We start from the raw sequence: 20,371 nt of genomic DNA, 5'->3' as shown, positions 1-20,371 counted from the left end.
TTTCAAGTGGACGAACATGATTCATCCCTGCAGATGCTCCACACCGTGTGCCAGGAGCGCACAGCTGCTGCCAGGTCACTTCCAGCCCAAAGTGGGCGGTTGAATCCCAAGTGTTGCAATACTGCGATTCCCTGAATTCAATTAAGAACATGCAATTACCGAAGCCTGACACCCCCAGACCCCATGCTTCACCCCAGCTCCCCAGCCCCACTCACCTGCACACCCCAGTGTGGTCCGGGGAACAGCCCCCCTATTTCTAGCACAGCAATACACTTGCATGATAGAAACACAGGCACTTAACAATCCAATCCATCTTTATTTTGGTAGTACCTTCTGCTGGAAAAGGAAGAAAACCTCAACTTTAGATATACAGCCAAGTGGTAAAAGAAAGACAGGTGTATAAAATAAACGGCAAATGATTCAAAGTGCCTGATGGCAACATCAGGAGGAGCATTACAAATGTGTCACACGATCCCTTCTGGTTTCTGCTACCAGAGTACTGGGTGCTGGCAATGGAGCAGACGGTGCTCGCTATACAGATATATTTAAATAAGGTCTTTTCTTTGTAATGCAAACAAAATCTGACACATTAAATTCCTCCATAGAAAAATACAACCTTATAACACCAAAAAGTAAATGTGTCTTCTGAGTTTTGGATAGACTAGTTAACTATTTCTTACAACAGCTCTGCAAGGTACCGGCAAGCGTTATACCTGGAACGGTGGCACAAATGAACTGATTTGCCCCAAGTCAGCCCAACTCCATCTGCTTCAGCTCCGTTTTACCTACTGGAGCACAAACTGACTGTATTGTATGGCTGGGATTTGGCATGTCACCGATAGAACAGCTGAACAAAGGGACTTAATAGTGAAGGAATAAAGGTCTTGAGTTTCCAAGAATTCTCTGGTTGAATTCTGCACATGTTTTTCCCTATTCTGGCAATGATAGACACAGTATGACACTTGGAAAGTGATGCTTTGGGGTGGCATCTCACACCACGTTGACAAGTGATGTCACCGGCCAAGAAGATCCCACCCAAATTTGCGGTTACCTTGACGAGCAAAATTCTTTGTATGTGTAGCTGCGTAAATACCGTGCAACCATCAACTGGGTTACTCCAGGGTGAACAAGAACAGTGCCAAATCTAGATGCAAAGGAAAGTTTTCATATGATCCATTTGAAATGTCAGAAAACAAGAAACTGTTTGAAATAGGGCGATGCCAACCAGACAGTACAGAACTATTTTACAGACTATTAACTTAGGACCCTTGGTCTACTCGACCAGGGCTCTACCCCCTGAGCTATGGAGCCTTCTCAGGAGAAGATAAACTTGGCTTATATGTACACACATGCGAGAAAATTCTGAGTCCCACCTTTGCTTCAAGCAAAGGGAAATGCTCAGAGCCACCGGCAGCGCAGGGCTGGGGCTCCCCAGGAGCTAAGTACAAGTCTGCATAAACAAAAAAGCTGGCTTTGGGTCATTTTCTTTCCCTTACAGGGATGCGTCAACCCTAGAAAGGTTGTTACTCAAGCTGCAACTTAGAAGCTGGTGCTTTGATCCTGTTTTTTACCTGTGTTTGGTTTCCAGCCCAAGGGATCGGGGCACAGGCGAGTACCGCGGCTCGGGGCTCAGATGCTCCCCAGGGGATGGGACCTTCCCCCGGGGCAGCAAATGGGACGTCCAGGTGTTTCTGCAGTTCTCGGGCTCAAATTTTAACTACAAAACAAAATCTGTACACTTCTATGCAAAAAAAGCAGCCCAAGTTGAGTTCGCATCTCCCCATTGTAGAGTAAGAAACTAATGAAAATGGATTTGGGCTCAATGTGATGATAAACCATTATCAGACATATTACAAACATTATTGCCTGATAACTACAGAGTCAGAACACAGAACTCCACCTTAACTCTCAGTTTTTTTGAGTTTTCCCAAGAAAAACAAAGGTCTTGTCTAACTTTAATGTGAAGTTATATAACTGATATGACTTATGAAGCCAATGTTTCTATATAAATGCACCTCTATATTGGTTCATTGCAGAACACAATGAACAGTTAGCAATCTTTTATTTCACCTTATAAAACTAAAAAGGTGATGATAGCTTTGTGCAGAAAAAAGAAACAAAAATACTATATTTTCAGCATACATCTGTCATATCTCAGGATAAAGGATCCCATATTCTGCTCTTCCTAGTGCTTCCATGCAAACCAAAGGCACCATTCCTAATCGTGAGGTTGCAATTTTGGATCTATTTTGGGTTTACAGAGGTAAATAAAAATTGCCAGGACAAAGCCAAAGTTCCTGTGCTGATCACACTACTGCGTTAATTACTGCTATCACAACAAAGACGGACTGGGAAATACTGTTGCATGTACTTATGAATCCACTGTTGAGAAAAATGAACACATCTAAAAAGGGCTGCCTCTAAAACCAGCTGGCAGGATACACGTCGTTACACCCAACAAAAGGATTAGACTGTTTTTAATGAAGACGAGAAATACTCACATTTCTGCAAATCCCTTAACTACACAGTTATGTCTTTGTACCTTTTACCAAGCAGAGGAAAACAAAAGCACCCACTTGTGCGCACCCCCGTGAACCCTACAGTGCATGCGCGGAGCAGCGATGCCACCCAGCACGGCAGCAGGAGTCGGCCACATCTGCCAGCTTGCGGTAAAAAGGAATGTTAAGTGCTGATGAGTGCCGTGTTTTATCTGTAAATGAACGTTTTCACGTTGGTTGGATACCAAGCTAAGCTCCTGGTGTAATTCAGACCCTCTTTGCAGTGAGTATATAATGACTGTGGAGCGTTTTTTTCCCCGTCTCTTCTAAGCAGGTGGATCTGAAGCATAAGCAGGGACGGATTGGCCGGTGGGGGAGCAGGACCTTACGGGGACACGTGTCTGCAGGACACCTGGTCGGGCTGGCAGCAACGCCCACCGAGGGCGGGAGGCACGGCAAGACCCTGCAAACCAGCCCCACGGGGTGAGATGCTCCAGTGGCAACTGGGTTTGCTCCAATTTCCAGCAAGGAGAGCCCAACCGCAGGCAGGGACGGCCGAGGGAGGGAGGTGGGTGCTCCTGCAGAAGCTCCCAACCCCAGGAGACGACCGGCTGCCGTGGCAGCGTCTTCTTGCCCAAGGCAAACCAGGACACAGCGAGGGGAGGAGGAATTTCTGAACAGCCGGAATAACGGTGGGGATGCTCGCTGCCACCACGGCGTTACTCCTAAGGCCAGGCTGGTGGAACACGCTTAGTGCTTCAAATACAATTTCCCTTGTCTGTCCCAGCCCCCAGGTTTTCCACGCGCACCGTGATGCGTGTACAGAGGATCATCGCGGGCACGAAACATGAGGTGCCGAGGAGATGTGGGCCGTCAGGAGCTCAGAAAATGACCCTGTCCTCCTGCGTCCTGTCCCACCACAGCGTGCTGTTGAGCGTGCCGAAGCTGCTGTCCTCCTCCTCCTGCTCCCTGGCCAGCTCCACGAACACCTGCGACACACACGAGGGATGCGAATGCACCACGCTCCTCCTAGGAACTCACTTGGTCACAAACAGAATTCATGCTAAAACCCCAAGTGTACTGAACGTGTTGCTTCATCTCTGAGTAAGAAATTTTTAGCTTAGTTTTGGGGTTTTTTCTCTCCTTGCTCCCACCTCATTTCTTCAAAAGCACAATGAAAAGGAAGTTGAACCAAATACATGCTGAAGAACATTTATCGCCAGCAATAACTAGTTTAGAATAAGCAATAATAAACCTCAGCTTTCCCCTCCTTTCAGAAACCAACAGTACTGCCTGTCTTTTCAATAAATCACAGCAACATTTCCAGTAACGCCGCAAATTGATTTTGCTCCAGTCACTGCAGTTGGCGTCTTATTTTTAAAGGAGAAAATGGGAATAAAGAGGAGCAGGGGAACTGGCAGTCCCAGTTCACTTGGGAAAAGGAGATTTCAGGCACAGGGCTCACCATCATCAAAAAACTGCAGCACCTTCCCATGGCAAAATAGATATATATAATTTGCTTTAACATACCTGTTCCAATGTTGCCTGAGAAAAGCTGTACTCCTCGATGTTAAAGGCGTGTTTTACTGTTAAAAGAATTAATGAGAGCGCAAAAGAGTTAATGAGAGTGCATGTTTTCATTATCTGAAACAACTGGATTTAAAAGCATTTTAAGCTGGTGCAATGACTCTTCATTTAACAAGAAGCAGAGCTGTGGACACCAATGATAACACAAAAATAAATTGATTTGGAACAGAAATGCACAAGTGCCACTGCATGGCAAATGTGTCAGTTATGGAAGACTAAATTATTTCTCTACATGATGCATGGAAAGTGCTTAATTACCTTCTTCCAGCTTGGAAAAAGAATGTGAAAGCGACTGTACATCTTCTTTAGGAATTTTGTATGCCAAAATAGAAGCAAAACTGCAACAAAGAAACAAAGCAAATTTAGCTTCAGGTAAAATTCCTCACAGCGAAAAATATTGATATTAGAGTGAATAGATTTAAACTCATTTTCTGAAGGTTACTCCAGGCATTTTGACTTGTTGTCATTACACAATAGGAAAGATGCAGCTCCAGAAGATCTGTCTCCGAGATGAAACGGCTCTATGAGTTATATGCTCGTCAGCTAAGATTCAGCCATTTATATTCCGTCTATAAACTCATGAATGAAAAAAAATCACTGCCTCAAACTAAAAAAGTTATGAGGTTTTGCCTTTCAAGTGAACTGAGGCAAAGGTGACGGGATCTCCTGGGTTCCCACAATCCAGACTTGAGAACAGGGTCCTGCTCCACGCCACACATTTCCTTCCCAACATTTAACTCTCCTCCACGTCTCCCACACTTGAGGAATCCTTATCTGACAGCTGCAGTGCCCCTTTTGGAGCCTCACCAGCGCCCACCAAGCCAGACCCTGCAGTTCACACTGCAGAGATTCAATGCAGCTGAGAGAAAAAACAACCAACCCACACTCAGACTTTGAGGGAACCCCAGAATTTCAAGCATTTCTAGATAAAGGCCAGTGACTCAGATTTTCTCCCCATTTCCCAGGGGCCCAGACCGAGGAGGAAGCCGTTAGACACCAGCTATGCAGAAACTGAGTTTTGCTTCCCCCATGGCGAACATCTGGACACGGGACTCGCAGCCACCGCCCCGGCACTTCTGCTGCTCTCACAGCCCTTCCTCTTTTCATTCTTAAGCTACGCATAAATATTTTGTGCAAATATTAGTATCATGGCATTTCCTACTTGCTACCAAGGAGCTACTGAGAAATTAATTATTGTATTAATGTGACGTGAAACTTCACCTTTCCTGACGATTCGCGTTGGGGAAGATGTGCAAAATCTGGCTCTGCAGATACTCCACTTGCTGTACATCTGCTGCTTCTTTTAATTTCATTTCCAAGAAGTACCCTCTGCCAAACTTACTCTTCAGGTGTTGGACAGTACCTATACATCTACCAATTGCAGAGGGAAAATAAAGAGTTGTACATGTTACACCACGCTCAAACAGCAGCTTAACTTCCAACGGACCCTTTTTGCAGTTTAATTTTGCTCCAAGTTTAAGGTGCAAAACAATTATCTACCTATATTTTCAAAGAAATCTATTCTAGTTAACAGCTGTCCTGTCCTCCAGGTGGTACCTGAGCTGCCCGGCCACCAGGATGGCCACACGGTCACAAACAGCATCTGCCTCCTCCATGTAGTGCGTGGTCAGGATAGCCGCTCTCTCCTTGTTCTTAAACGCTGCTCGAATTGCCCGCCTACAAAACATAACAAAAGATGACTCAAATCTCATACTCTTTATATTTTAAGATTTGTTTTGACTTTCAAGGCTTTAATCTCCAAGTTCTCCTGGGAGAGGACACACCTGTCGATACCTGGGACTAAGGTCGGGATGGTTCCCTGTCTGCGTCTCTCTCTGGTGTTTACAAGGATAATGCAAATATATAAAATCAGGCAAATTCCCACAGAGAAATGAACCTGTGGCCCTGGTGGCACTCACCACATGTGCTGCTTGGCCTTGGGGTCCATCCCGGTTGACGGTTCGTCCAAGAGCGTGACCCGCGGGTTGCCCAGCATGCTCAGGGCAAAGCAGAGCTGGGGGACGGCAAAGGGACAGCGTGAGGACACAGCGGCTGCTGGGGACACCCCACGGCAGTGACTCCAGCAGCTCCCCCGTACCTTGCGTTTCAGCCCCACGCCCAGCTTCTTCGTGGTCTTCTGCAGGTGGTCTTTTAAATCCAGGGCACTCGTGATGCTGCGGAACAGGGAGGAAGGACCACACATGAAAAGCTGAGACAGCGATGGTTCGGCTTCCCCCTCATCACACAGTAGGCGAACGGTCTCATTTGAAGAACTCGATGACAAGTATTTATATATGTTTGGATATAAAGTATAGAAAAAGCAAAGCAACAAGAAGAATCAGAGCTGGGCGCTTCCATACGAAAGCACCTGCCTGGAGGAGCCCAGGGTGACAACCCAGAAACAGCTCCAAGCCCTGGGCTGCCCGTCCTTGCTGTCTCTGCAAGGGTCATTGGTAGCACTTCCTAACTTAAAGAAACCCAAAACAATACAAAACACCAAAAAAAACCTCAACCCATGCACAAAAAAACCAACCACAAACAAAAAAAAACCACTACACACACAAAAAACACCAGCACCACCACAAACAACACCAACAAAACCAGTTGAATTTTGGGTGATTGAATCTCCGTCTCCTGACCAACAATTTCACACTTGTTGAATTTGCTGCAAAGATCCAATCGAACTTAAATGAAAGAAGATTGCATTAGGAAAAGTGAAAAAAAGAAAGGCTAGGAAAAATATAGCCAAACGTTCAAGATTTCTATAACAAACTACTTACCGTTTTATGACTTCCTTAACATCAGACTCGCTCATTCCTTTGATAGCGCCATAAATTTCAAAGTGTTCTTGCAATGTAATATCTGGCCAAAGCGGGTTCGTTTGAGGACAATACCCTACAAATTTCACCGAGTCGTCTTCACTGTTCAAGCCAAATGAACAATCTCCCATCAGAACCTGCGAGGACAACGTATAGCTTTTACTCAACAATATTCTAATTATCAGAACAGGTTTTGTGAAGTTTTAGCAAAAAACACTCAGAAACGCTTGCAATAATGATAAAAAATACAGGATCATTTTCTATTTAGTTTGTAGCTTGTAACATACCTGCCCACTGGTTGGTTCAATCTCTCCAACAAGCATATTAATTAATGTGCTTTTCCCCGCTCCGTTGGGTCCCAACAACCCCAGAATTTCTCCTACAGGATGGACGACACAAAACATTGGCCAGCAGGTCAGATACACAGACTCAAGAGTTGGTTTTGTAAATAAAGCAGCTCAACAGCAAGTAATCAAACTCCCACCTTTTTTTACGCAGAGAGAAACATGTTTTGTCGCCACTTTCTTTATTTTTCTCCCCAAAAGAAATTCCTTCCTTTCATCAAACTCCTTGTGCAAGCTGCTGACCAGGATTGCCGGCATCTAGGAGAGAGGAGAGAAGCGGCTGCAGATCCTGGCCAAATCGCAATTTGGGGTTTTGGTGGTGCCCACGGTGTTACCTCCTCGTTTTTGGGGCCGCTCAGTATTTCTTGGACTCGTAGCCTCTCCGCCTTCACATCTTCATCTTCATTCTCATCATGTGGGGCATCGGGGAACTTCCAGGTTTTGGGTTTTGTAGAACATTTTCTAAGGGGAAGGAAACAACGGGACACGTCGGCTCAGCATTCAGGTGGGATCTGGTCTCCGCCTGGATGCAGAAAGCAACTTGTGTTTGCTGAACCCGTGTGTAACAGTTATTTAGCACATCCAAGAAGCCCCAAAAGAGCAGAAAGATCTCATCTTTACGCCAAGCTCTTTTTTGGGGTTGGCATCTCCAGCCATGCAAAGGAAGTTCCTGTTTTTTATAATGTATAGGGGATGTTCTTACCAAACTCCTGATTTTGCACTGATAGAACTTAAAAGGAAGTAAAAACCCTATTTACATACTTTATTGACTGAATTTCAGAGAGCTAAAGGTAGAAAAACAAATTCTTTAGACACTTGGGATGGGATATAACCACGGGTATGATATTTTCTGCAATATGTCCCATAACTACAGGCTGCAGATACCAGTTTCATCACCAGCATCACTTCAAAAATGGCTTCTTAGGACTATTATTTTTAAAAGTCGATTAAACAGAGACGTACCTGAAAAACGGATCCTCTCTCACTGTCCTCCCTCCATTCTTCAGCTCGAAACATCGCAGCAGGAAGAGCCAGACGAGACACTGCAAATAGGGCTAAACCAGACAAATACAGCTCTGGTTACTCGGAGCGCTGCCAGCCCTGCGAGCCTGGTGATCCCATAGGTGATCCCATAGGTGATCCTACAGGTGATCCCACCAGTGCAATGAGTGACAAGCACCAGCTCCTCCCCACCACAGAAGTGCTGATGTTTCCAAAAAGACTAAACGTATCATTAGGTGCTCGGTGTGTCAACGCTGAGGATGCACAACCAGAATCTGCTTTGATTTAATGGCAATTATTTGGTTTTTGGAGACAGAAGGGACCGCCCCCTGTTCTGCAGTTTTTGCTCCATCAGCACAGGCTCCCATAATAATCAAGATTAATCCCAACATCGTTAATAAGACTATTGAAGCAGATGTTGAGCTGGTGGGCACTGATACTATTCATGCTGCAACAGGTTGCAAAGCCACAGGCTCCAGCAAATCTTTATTAATAAAGATGCTTGAGCAGAAGGGGCCTCCCAGCAGGAGTCAGCAATTCTCTACAGCAAATAATCAAATAACCACGCTTACAGCCAGAACTGCTACCAGGAGCCGGTCCCACGGGTCGTAGTATCCTCCGTTCTTTCGCTTGCCTTTCCAGGAGATCTGACAGTGCAAAAACACACATTCAAGGCAATAATCACTGCTGATATTCTGCACTGCACTTCAATCTCAGATCAGTCATTTAAGCTACACTGCTCAGTCACTTTCTGAGCTCTGCAGAGACCCCGCTTGCTCGAGCAATAAAACCCCATCCAAGTCCCTGGGGCTGCTCCCAGTTTAAAGCCACCGACTCCCAAATAACGCATCGCCCACCACTGTGTTCACCCAGCCCAGAAACGCAGTTTTCCTTTAGATATTTAATGGAAAACTCGCTCCTTTCCTCATTTTAAAACTGCAATGCACTGAAAAAAGTGACTTTTCACCACCAGTTGCTACTTTTCACATATTAGATTTCATTATAATTAAAGACACCCACGCAATCCCAGCCTTTTACAAGTGCTCTGGAGAGGACTTCTTACATCCCCTTACCTTTATAAAACAAATCAGACAGCCAATAAGGGGATAAATAGGGATGAAGATGGAGAAGACATAATGCAGGACGGTGGTTACCAGGTAATAGTCCAGAAAAAAGGCCACTTCGGTGACAACCGTACAGAGCAAGGCTGTCTGTACAAAGGAAAAGGAAAAAAAAGCCCATTTTCATTCAGTTCAGACTCTCCAAGCATAAGTTATCTAATTTGAGACACTTTTTTAAAAGCTTTTATCATTTAGGATATGACAGTAATACAGAGACACTGGTAAATGTTTCAAATTCCTTGTGCATTAAGGACGCACAGTTCAATAAAATAACTGAGCAGCCGGTTGTGGCTTTGGAAATAAATCAGTGTTCCCAGTGACCCGAAATCAAGGTGAAGTTACTCACCACCGAAAATATAAATGACCAAAATTCTTTCGTGTTCTGGACTTTTTTGAACGTGAAGGAGACCACGTAAGTGAAGAGCACGACTGATGGCACGTAACCGATCAGGCAAAAGATCTGCAAAGACAGGAAAGGCTTCTCAGGAAATGTGCAGCAAGAACCCATGTTACGTAGCTCTATATCCTTCCTTGTCACTTAATTTGGTGTATTTTGCCACCTTGGTACATACAATATATTCTATCAAAGACACAAATAAAAGAGTACGTGGAAAGGCAGGAACCGCACTCAGTTTCCTTTAAACTATTTCCATTTTTTGTTAATAACATAAATGTTGACCTGAAGATTTTAGCAAATATTAAGAATTCCAGCTTATAGCCTTAGCATTTTTGCAGATATTGCAACAAGGGTAGATGCTCTGGTAGAAAAATGACCCCGCAGCGCAATGGTCCCATCCCAAACCTGATTAAATCAGAGCTTATGGGAGAGCAGATAGGAAAATCTGATTTTTCTCAGTTACAGCCAATATCTCAGGGAACCCTGCTCTGGATATAAAAGATCAGGAGACTTAAAGTCTCTTCGATTTAATCATGTTCTGCAGTTCATTGCAGGGCTGGTCTGTGTTCAAAGTCGCTGTAACCTCGTCGTTGGCCGCACACCGATGCAAATGGAGCAATTATCGATTGGGAGCAAAGAGCGCGAAGCCGCTGAGCACACAGGGGAAAAAAAGGATGGAGCATTTCCTCCGAATATCCTGGTATTTTAAAGCTTCACTTTATTCCTGTTCTGAACGCAATGCAAAATTTCAGCATTTTTCCCCCATGAAAAGCTGCATTATTTAGCCTTTGGTGCAACCTGATGGGTGCCTTTACTGCAGCAGCCTTAATTGGGCATCTTCCCCGTGTAGCGGTTGGAAAAAGTCCACCAAACCATCTAATAAAAACCAACACTTGTGGAAAACAACCTAACCACGCTCTCGCATCCCCACGGCGCTCACCACAGCGAGGAACTTGCCCACGTAGAAGTAAACGCCGTAGTGGAAGGCGAAGAGGCTGCCCAGCATCAGGACGAGGATGGAGAAGAAGAGCGGGAGGTCCACCACGGCCTGGCCGGTCCAGTACGCCGAGGGATACAGCCCCGCTATCTTCAGCTGCGTGTACGCTTTGATCTGCAACGGGAAAAGACAATGCAACACTAATTACATGTTAATTAAACCGAATGCAATGGCAATCTGCGCCAGTGTGTACGCGGGATATTGTTGTTCCACCTAATACGCTGCTTTTACACCGACGGTGCGTCATGGTGTCACCTGCTTATGGATGATTTTAGCTACAAAAAGCATTTCCAGGGAAAGCAAAAGGGCTTTTCCCACATCTGCTCTACCCAAGGCAGCAAACAGCAGCCACATCCATACTGCCCCTCACGATAAAAGACACTATATGAAACAACTCAAGATTTTCACCAAGCCCTGACGTTTTTAAGTTCTTCTACAGTCTATGGAGCTCCACCTGGGAGTTTACCTTATGGTTTTCTGCGTTGTCCATGGCAAAGTAAGGCGGCATTCCAGTAATAATGATCCCCAGTAACACGGCTTCAAAGTAGATCTCTAGTCTGAAGATTGTGTCTGGAAGATTCTGAAACATAAACCAGATTTCTTCAACACCAGAATGGGTGTGACCAAAAAAAACCACTTTTAAAACTGGAACGTGACCGCAAATGCTAAATCATATTTTCTGTGTATCTCAAGATATCTGAGTGGCAGCATGAAGAAAAATACCTATGGAGGGGTTTGGAGTATTTGTAGGAGTGTCTAATAAACTCTGCTGTTTAAGGGCGATTTTGGGCATGCTCACCTGGACAAAGGGGTTGCTCCAGATCTGGATGCTCTCCGTCACATTTAAACTGCGCAGCAGCAGATTGCTGACAATATTCAACAAAACCGGCAGGGAATGCACCATGGTGCTGTTGAATACGAGCGTGAAAACGTAGTTCTGCAAAGGAAAGTGTTGGGAAGGGTAATACCCTCTCCCATGGGCTTAATTAAACCTGAACATTGGGAAAAAGCTTTGCATAATAGAGTAGGTTTTGCAGGAAGCTGTGGGCTGCTCAGGGTGGTTATAACATGTAACCTCATTCAGGAAAACAGTCATGCTCATGGAGAACAAATTATTTGGAATAAATTCCCAGTCTGTTTTATGCGACTGTGACTCTGTGACAAACGATGCTCCAGACAATTACAGCCTGAAAACCAAAACACGGAATGACACGCACTCATATGTTCTTGCTAATGCATTTAAAAGCCAGACAGGCAAAAATTTACATTAGCTAAGGGCTGCGCTGTCACACTAATATTAAGAGTTTGCAATGAATAAAAATGGAAAGAAGAGACAGAGCTGGCATATTGCACAGCAGTTCCTGTGCTGGAGATTAAACACAACCCAATGTTCAAATCTTGCTGACACCCCTTCAGTGGCCATACTGAAACGAATATTTTTGATCCAAGAAACTAATTTTTCTTTACACATGAGAGCACCATGGAATTACACATCTGTCAAAGGGTATAATTCAACCAGTATAAGGAATTCCTATGCCAGAGCTCTTGCGAAGTAAAATATTTCTCTTGGCTTTTTGTATCCTTGTGGGAAAGGAAGGGGGATGGAAGTTTTACTAGCCTACCATAATTACCACTAAGGAAGAGTATTTATTTTAATAATATTTCCATTCTGGTAATAAAAGTCCTCTTTGCAAGCCTCTTGTCTAAGCAATATGATATTGCTGTCTGTCTTACCTGTCTGGATTCAAGGTCGAACACGTTTAAACCTGCGCTGTGAGGAGCAGCCGAGACGTAATCGCTGTCGTTGAACATCTCCAAGAGGATGTTCATGCTCCCAAGAGAGCGGACAATGTCATCGATATCCGATTCTGGTGTAAGACAGAGAAAACAACACGGTTACTCGTCCCAGCTTGGAGCATTTAACACAAAATTATCGATGTGTTTTCTCACGGATATAACCCTATGGCAAAAGATCCCTGTTTCCTTACACGCGCCTGTCAAAGCGTCCTCTGCTGTTCTGAGCAACATGGATGATTTTATCTCGGCTTCCCACTCAACAGCCTCTGGAGAATCCAAGACATTTTTTTGTTATATTCTCCAGTTAATCTGTGCAAGTCCAATGCAGCCATGAGGAAGCAGAGCTGCCACCGAGCATTATCAGGACACTCCAAAAGCTGAACAGATAATTAGCTAAACGAGCGGGAAATCAGCAGCACTTTAATACAGCGTCTGGAGAAATGACGTTGTATCAAGCACAAATTCCAAACAGCTCAAACAGAGGCTATTTTCTATTCTCTGGATTGATGCTATAGACTTTTACAACATCCTGAGTTGCAGCGGCTGCTCCCGTACCTGTGGAGTTCTGCAGCAGGAGGTGACTCCTGTACTTGTGATAGTTCTCTCCAGGCTTCAGCAAGTACAAATCTGGGGAAAGTTTGATAGCGGCTACAGAATTTTTGATGATGTGGTGTATGAAAAACAATAAAATCTGAACTACGAGAAAAATCAGAAAAAGCAACAACCTGCAAGAAATAAAAAGTTTTGGTTTTATTAAAAATCAGCGAAAGCCAACTCGGTTGATGTGCATGCTATCAAAACATTGCCCCCAAAAAGCGTGTATTCAACAGTATCAGATATTCACGGCATCCTGCTCTTTCTCTGTCATTCAAACAGGCTGTGAGAATTCTGTATACAAACGAGAAAGCCCTGGTACTTACATAACTCTCACGCATTTATTTTCCCGCTTGAGACTGAGGAAATGAACCTTGGCGATGGTGGAAACCTGTTTCTTCCAGAGCGCTGAGCTGCTCATGGCCGGCGCCTTCGCCTCCGAGAGCATCAGGAGACTCTGCTCCATGTCCTCCAAGGACCTGGTGTCCACTTCATCCTGCGCCTGCTGGGAGCTGAACACGCTGTAATCTGAAAAACAAACCAGGAGAAGTCAACAGATTTGGATGCATCATCCTGTGCGTGCACCTGTATTATTAAATACCAGCACGTTCAGCTGCTAAACCCTCTTCTACCCACGCAAAAGCTTTGCAGAGCTGGATGGTTTATTAGTCTGTATCGCACAGAAAGTGCTAGAAAGATTAAGATAACTTAAACCATCCAAAGGTGACAGCAAAAGAATTGATTAATTCTGTAGTAATATTAAGCGGTCCCAACTTTTCATTTGACCTGAAAGTTAATTTAAAGGAGGAGAAGAGAGAAGTTCAGCTATTTCAGCCTTAAGTACAGGCTTCTAATGTTACTGTTCACACAGAAAGTTGGAAATAAATTTCATACTGTGTATTTACAATTTCTCAAAAGTAAGCTCCATTAGGAAAATAAAGCACATTTTTAAAAGCTAGCCATAAAAAGCGCAATGGTAAAACCAAGGGGTTAGATGTAAGTACACTGGATGAAAATTTAATTACTGCAGAGACAATCAGTAAAAAGCTTTTCCCCTGGATTCTCCCAGCATCACCCCCCCCACCTCATCGCTTTTGCGTGTTTTTCATGTTAAATATTTGAAAAGCCTGGAATGCCGTGCGGCCGAAGGTGCCCAGTGCTGCTGGATGCAGCGCTCGGCAAGAGGGGTTTTATTGTCACCTCCACAGCAAATCTCCATCTGGCATTGATGTGGCATGGGCAATTATACAGTAATTAATACTAAACCAAATATGCGGAAAAACAGGAAAGCAGCCACGGTCCAGCCCACCTGCTTGATCAATCTCTGCCTCAACTTCCAGTTTCAGGTAGACATCCTCCAGCGTCGTCATGGAAACGCCATAGGTGATAACGCCCAAATGGGAATGAGTGTCCAGGTCAGTAAACAAGCCTGGAGACAGGAGTGAAACAAACTGCGTGCTCTGAAACAGAATTATTAATATATCGTCTTCCCGAGAGATCTTCAAGCCCATCAGAGGCATCCCTACGGTCTTCTGCATGGCAGAGAAAAGCAGGTAACGTGACAATTTGGTTGCTTAATTATGAAAACCCAGGTCATGGCTTGAGAAGCAAGGTTAGGATAAGCATCTTTAGCGCAAAACTTCATCCTCCGTGGTCAGGTGTGGGAAATGGGGGATGTTTCCCCAAAGCTGTAGCATTTCTGAGAACCATCTCAGCATCTGAAAGCTCCTGGGCTGCCCAGGCACAAAGAGATTTTACAAATAAAACCACCCAGAAATTTTATATATTTTTATATATATATATATATATAAAAATACCCAGATCTGCCAAGCCAGCTTAACTGGGCAGGAGATACTGGACAACATGCGTAGCTTGAAAATCAGAATGATGTTCAGAGTGAGAGTAATTATTAGCACCTTGGGATAAAAAACATCATTGGGCTCTTGCCAGCCCTGTGAGGTGAAGGACTTGACAAAACGAGGAGCTTCAGAGTCAAGGTCACACTGACAAGAAACGCAACTGCGTAAAATGGGAAGAGCAGTCGGATACCCAAGGATGCTCATCCGATCCCCGCGATTTCTTCTGCCCCGGTGCTGAGGCACATTCCTGGCCTCAGCTTCTCCTTAAAATAGTTTGGTGGAATTGACTCAATCTTGCGCAAAGACGCCCATTTTTCAAAAGCACCCGCAGTGGCTGCTGAACTAATAAATTATTAACTGATTATATGCAATGGAGAACAAAAAAAAAGTGCATTTATGAAATATGAGCTGCGTTCATATCAGTATTGATTCTCCCCTTGCTTTCCACATAGCTCAAAGGACACGCTGCTTCTTCCATTTTCTCCTGGGAGATGAAGAAGACTTGTGTAGGGCTGAGCAGATAATTGCTGCCATCTAGTGAAACCAGCACATCTGTCCCTCTCACCACTGGATTTGAAGCGACACGAGGTTATTTGCAGCTCACAATGAAGGGGACGGATTATTGTAGGATCATAGAATCGTAGAACCATAGAATCACCGAATAGTTTGGGTTGGAAGGGACCTTCAGAGGTCATCTAGTCCAACCTCATGGCAATGAGCAGGTACATCTTCAATGAGGGGCTTTCTGGCTCCTCGCTAGAGGCCAGTCCTGCTCCTTAAAACGCTCTGCAAAGAGACGATGCTTCTGCAGGACACGGAGATTCTCAGACAAGAGGTTCTCTTCACCTTTCTGCTAAAAGCATCTCCCAACACTTGCTGCTTGGGACCCACATCCCTCTTAACACGACCCAACCACCTCAGAGGTGGCCACAAGGTCCTTACCCACCCGAGCAAGACCTTGCCGATCATCAGCCAAACGATCAATATTCATAATAAAACATATGCATAGCAAGGACAATTTAGCAAGAATTGCAGGTTATGGCCACACTGGATGGATTTCTTTTCTGCAGCCCAACAACGACGTAAATAAATGAATACCTGCAAACTTGTCCATGTCCCGGAGCGGCAGGGTGTAGACCAGCTGCTCGGCGTTCTCCTGGATCAGGCTGGCTGCAGGGATGTGCTGGCGGATCAGCGACGTCGTGGCTTCCGTGTTGCAATAGGCGTCGATGTGCATGCTGAGAAAACGCGCAAGAAACGGGGTTTTTAAAGCCGGCTTTTCTCCCTGCATCTGCAGCAGAAACGGGGTTTTTAAAGCCGGCTTTTCTCCCTGCATCTGCAGCAGAACTAGCGGACAGTTGTCCCTCAGTGTGGAGATAATATAAGGATCTTTTTTTGAGTGTGGGGTGTGTGATCTTCGAGATTCCAAGAGCAAACAATAAAAACAAAAGATGCATAACGTCACGTAACAGATGTAACACAAAACAAATACCTCAAGCGGTAGCCGATTCCCCATTTGCTTTTAAGAAAGAGAGAGGATCCAAGGCATTTTAACATCCCTTGAGAAATCACAGCTTTACGATCTAGAAACCAAAAAAAAATACGGAAAAATTAAAATCAAGACAACCCTTTGGAGAACTTGTGATTTACTCCAAAAAACAACTATATATTTCAAATACAGGCATATAGTACAGTTAAGAAGCATCACTTTTTGCTCTGTAAAATGATGGTCACTCGTGGACCAGGTGCCCTGGTCTGTGATGGGACTCACCGGCGAGGATGTCGGCCTCATCCATGAAGTGGGTGCTGAAAACCGTCACGCGATTCGCTTTCCTGTTTTTCAGGAGGTTCCAGACGATGTGCCGCGAACACGGGTCCATGCCCGCAGTCGGCTCGTCCAGCAGTAAAACCTTGGTGCAAAAACAAGCAGCATTTGCAAAGCCAAATCTACAATTATTGATCTTGGGAAATCCCACCTATGTAACAGATACAGGGCTTTTTGAAGCCTGCTCGTTAGGCCCCTATAACATATAGGGAACATCCTGGAGTAAGCAAGGCAGCTGTCTTCACTATGCTTTGAATAAGTTCATCTCCTGTTGTGACAAATGGAAAAATCGTATAGTAAGTTGATGCCATAGTCTGTTTTATTCTAACACAATTACGTTCAGCTATGGATTCACTCCTCCTATTAAGGGATGGTTAAATATACACACAAGCTTTTAAACTCCCAGCGAACTGTCACACACATCACTTTTAACTATAGATCTAAAAGCAGTCCCCATTCTCCCAGGCCAGGAATAATACATCTGTAACACAACGGAGCTCTCCGGCTCCGTCCCTGCGCCAGGAGCCTGCATGCTTTTGCAAGGAAAGTCCCCGACAGGTTCATTGTCGGGGGCTAAACGGTACCTGCCAGGAACCGCATCAAACATGTCACATTATTTCCTTCACAAAGAGATCAAATCCAGAGCTACTGCCGTTCCCAAAGCCATTAACATCCTCAAGTATAAAGGTCGAGCTATTGAAGCAATTTTAATTGTTTAAACCACAAATGAGAAGGGCGAAAAAAAGAGCGATGGTTGCTCACGGCAATAATTTCTGCATCTTGCATGTTACTATATGTGGTAGTTGGTTGTGACGAGACGTCACCCTTGGGTGTATTGGTGACACCAAGTGGGGAACGTTTCCATCACACCCACCTTTGGGTTCCCGAGAACAGCAACTCCCACCGACAGCCGCCTCTTCTGCCCCCCGCTTAATTTTTTAGCTTGATTGTCTCTGATGGGCTGCATATCCAAATCCAGCAACACTTTCTGCACCTTTAAAACACAAGAAACACATTTATTGTTTAAAAAAAGCTGTAATTTTTTTTAACCAGATTCTTACCGATTAACACTCAAATTAACTGTTCCTAATTCCCAGTGTATTCTGTAGCTGAGCTGTACACCCTGCTAATGAACCCGAACATCCAGAGCATGGTCTGAACCTCCAGCAAACTCGAAGGAGCTAAAAGGTGTCTATGCTTGAACACAAATATTAGGATTTAAAATGTTTCATAAGCATTTCAGTTGCCTAGAAAAAATTAATAGTTTATCTTTGTAAAAATATCTGTCTGTACCTCTTTGCCTACTGTACTGCAAAGTAATATTTCCCTGCAAACTTGTCTTAAGGAAATACCTGTGCAATATAAGGGTATTTTATCCTAGAGGTTAAAAATGAACATACAAGACAATACCTGTGCCCAGCTGACTCACCTCCTGTATCAAATCATTCTGGGGGATTCCTTTAATTGCAGCAAATATGGAGAGATTCTCCTCCACAGTTAATATATCAAAGTGGATGTCGGACTGGGGGCACACCCCTGCTATTTGTCTCACTTCAAGCATTTCATCGATCTCGGAGACTTTGTGCCCATAGACAGAAACAAACCCTAAAAAAAAAAAAGCCAGCAGCATCAACTGAGAGGGTTTTGTTGGTTGGTTGGTGTTCTTTTTTGTTTTACAGCCAGAGATCAGGGTAACATGGACATGAATGTAAAACGGACTCTTGCAGACATAATCCAGAGAAAAACGTGGCGCATCGGAATGAACCATAGATGGTTTTCCAAAGCAGGGGAACTCCAAAGCTCGCCCCACGAGCAGCTCACCGTCCGTGGGCGGACACAGCCCGCACAGGATGTTCATCAGCGTCGTCTTCCCGGTGCCGCTGTGCCCCAGCAGAGCCGTGATCTGACCCTCGTAGATGTCGAAGGATAAATCTGGTCCCCGAGGCAGGCGCGAGAGAAAGAGGAGATGTCAGTGACAGCGCTCGCAGCACCGGGGCCGGCTCCTACCGCGGAGGGAAATTCAAATACGGACATATGGGGTATGCATTTAGGCTCTGCTCAAAGGGACGCCTTACCTCCATGTCCCCACGTGGCAGGGGATGCTTGGGGGGGACAGGCCCCGTGTTTAAAAGCAACAAGATGAAAAGATCAGGGAGATGGGGCAGGGAAGATCGTATTGCTAACAACACAGGCAGAGGAGGAACCATGGGGACGATGGCAGCAGGTTTGTTTAGTGCTGGAAGGGCTCCTCTTTTTTGGGGTACCGTTTTAAAGAAGTTTACTGCCAAAGCGGTGAGGGACGACACACGCAAGCACATCTGGCATTCATGCTCCAAGGTCCCACCCCACTAAAAGAAACCAAAAAGCCCGAACTGAAACACAAAAGGCCACTCAACAGTTCAGCTATTGCTCCTTGGTGTCTGACAAGCAGCTAAAAAGCTAAAGTGTTCTTACTTCTCAGAGCCTCCACAGTTTCCCCCTTTTTCCTGAATGTTTTCTGAACACAGCTGATTCTGAAAGAAGACATGTCATTTTATACACTATTTTATTTTATCTTTATATGGCATTTTGAATGATCAACACTCAGAAACAGTCACAATGAGGCGACTAAGCTAAAGTGGCACTAGACAGGTTAAAATCCCATAGAGGCAAGTCAAGAGACGGGGCATCTTGTCACAGACGTTAGTCCAGCTCCACCCTTGTATCAGAAAGCTTTTTCTGGTATTTTCTAAGGTATTTCCTATGATGCCAGACCAGATTATTTCAAACAGGTGTTTCTTTCACGCAGTAGAACAATGCACTAGAGGTTTCCCAAGCTAGAAAAGGGCACGGCTATTCCCCAATAACTCCACAATACAACAGAAGACTCAGACATGATATGGAAAACAGGTGTTAGTACACCAGACTCCAAAGACGTGATTACCAATAGCTATTGATCAATTTAAGTGAAAGAAAGCAGCTACCTTTCTCTCCAAGAAAGGTAAAAACCTTCCTTCCAGCCCCACTGATTTTCCCAATGAAAAAACCCACCGGTTTATGTGAAGGCGCCATGTAAGATGGGTTTTGGAAGCCTGGCCATCCTGAAAATGAGGATGGGGAGTGGATTACAGCTCTGAATAGTGGGGAGAACTGGGTATGACAGAAAATAAAACCAGTACATGTAAAGATGACAAGATAGTTCAAAAATGATGAAGAGCTGGCAGAGGGATGCTATGGAAAATGGCCAGGGTGGATGAATAGTGCGGAAGTGGCCACAATGTTCTCATGTGAACATCAGGATTAAAAATGGACCCTTCAACCTATGGCAGATGCCCGAAGAGACACGGACAGAATGGACAACACAAGAATCATTCTGGTCACGAAGCTCAAATATTTATTTGAGACTTGTGGAGCCAATGAGGAGTGAAGACATAGAGTTCCCCAGCCCACATCATGCTACGACACTGGAAAGACTGAGAATAGTATCTGAGATGCACTAAAAGTCCATGACAGACCAGATGGAAGACAAACAGGTGACACAAAATACAACGT

At 44.7% G+C, this 20,371-nt stretch overlaps 1 protein-coding gene across 4 annotated transcripts in view; it reads right to left on the bottom strand.

Annotated features, from left to right (window-relative positions):
- Positions 1–296: 296 nt before the first annotated feature.
- ABCA5 (ATP binding cassette subfamily A member 5) overlaps positions 297–20,371 on the bottom strand; it is a 30,685-nt gene continuing 10,610 nt past the window's right edge. For 3 of the 4 annotated variants that reach the window (XM_082066900.1, XM_082066901.1, XM_082066899.1), the window contains exons 12-40: positions 19,295–19,353; positions 18,662–18,772; positions 18,270–18,445; positions 17,715–17,834; positions 16,787–16,925; positions 16,508–16,598; positions 16,114–16,253; positions 14,466–14,585; positions 13,483–13,684; positions 13,118–13,287; positions 12,500–12,633; positions 11,565–11,702; positions 11,232–11,345; positions 10,709–10,879; positions 9,718–9,831; positions 9,324–9,461; positions 8,823–8,897; positions 8,212–8,303; positions 7,584–7,710; positions 7,389–7,506; positions 7,192–7,283; positions 6,866–7,041; positions 6,184–6,259; positions 6,005–6,099; positions 5,643–5,762; positions 5,307–5,456; positions 4,344–4,423; positions 4,029–4,084; positions 297–3,487 (exon numbers count right to left, since the gene is read on the bottom strand). In XM_082066900.1, coding sequence (XP_081923026.1) covers positions 3,380–3,487; positions 4,029–4,084; positions 4,344–4,423; positions 5,307–5,456; positions 5,643–5,762; positions 6,005–6,099; positions 6,184–6,259; positions 6,866–7,041; positions 7,192–7,283; positions 7,389–7,506; positions 7,584–7,710; positions 8,212–8,303; positions 8,823–8,897; positions 9,324–9,461; positions 9,718–9,831; positions 10,709–10,879; positions 11,232–11,345; positions 11,565–11,702; positions 12,500–12,633; positions 13,118–13,287; positions 13,483–13,684; positions 14,466–14,585; positions 16,114–16,253; positions 16,508–16,598; positions 16,787–16,925; positions 17,715–17,834; positions 18,270–18,445; positions 18,662–18,772; positions 19,295–19,353 — 3,502 coding nt within the window. In that variant the 3' untranslated portion in view covers positions 297–3,379. The remainder of the gene's footprint in view (positions 3,488–4,028; positions 4,085–4,343; positions 4,424–5,306; positions 5,457–5,642; positions 5,763–6,004; positions 6,100–6,183; positions 6,260–6,865; positions 7,042–7,191; positions 7,284–7,388; positions 7,507–7,583; positions 7,711–8,211; positions 8,304–8,822; positions 8,898–9,323; positions 9,462–9,717; positions 9,832–10,708; positions 10,880–11,231; positions 11,346–11,564; positions 11,703–12,499; positions 12,634–13,117; positions 13,288–13,482; positions 13,685–14,465; positions 14,586–16,113; positions 16,254–16,507; positions 16,599–16,786; positions 16,926–17,714; positions 17,835–18,269; positions 18,446–18,661; positions 18,773–19,294; positions 19,354–20,371) is intronic. The other variant, XM_082066902.1, reaches the window with a different exon arrangement.

The sequence above is a fragment of the Streptopelia decaocto genome, assembly GCF_964273445.1.
Source record: "Streptopelia decaocto genome assembly, chromosome: 16".
Classification (NCBI taxonomy): domain Eukaryota; kingdom Metazoa; phylum Chordata; class Aves; order Columbiformes; family Columbidae; genus Streptopelia; species Streptopelia decaocto.
This window is presented reverse-complemented; position numbering and strand designations above follow the sequence as displayed.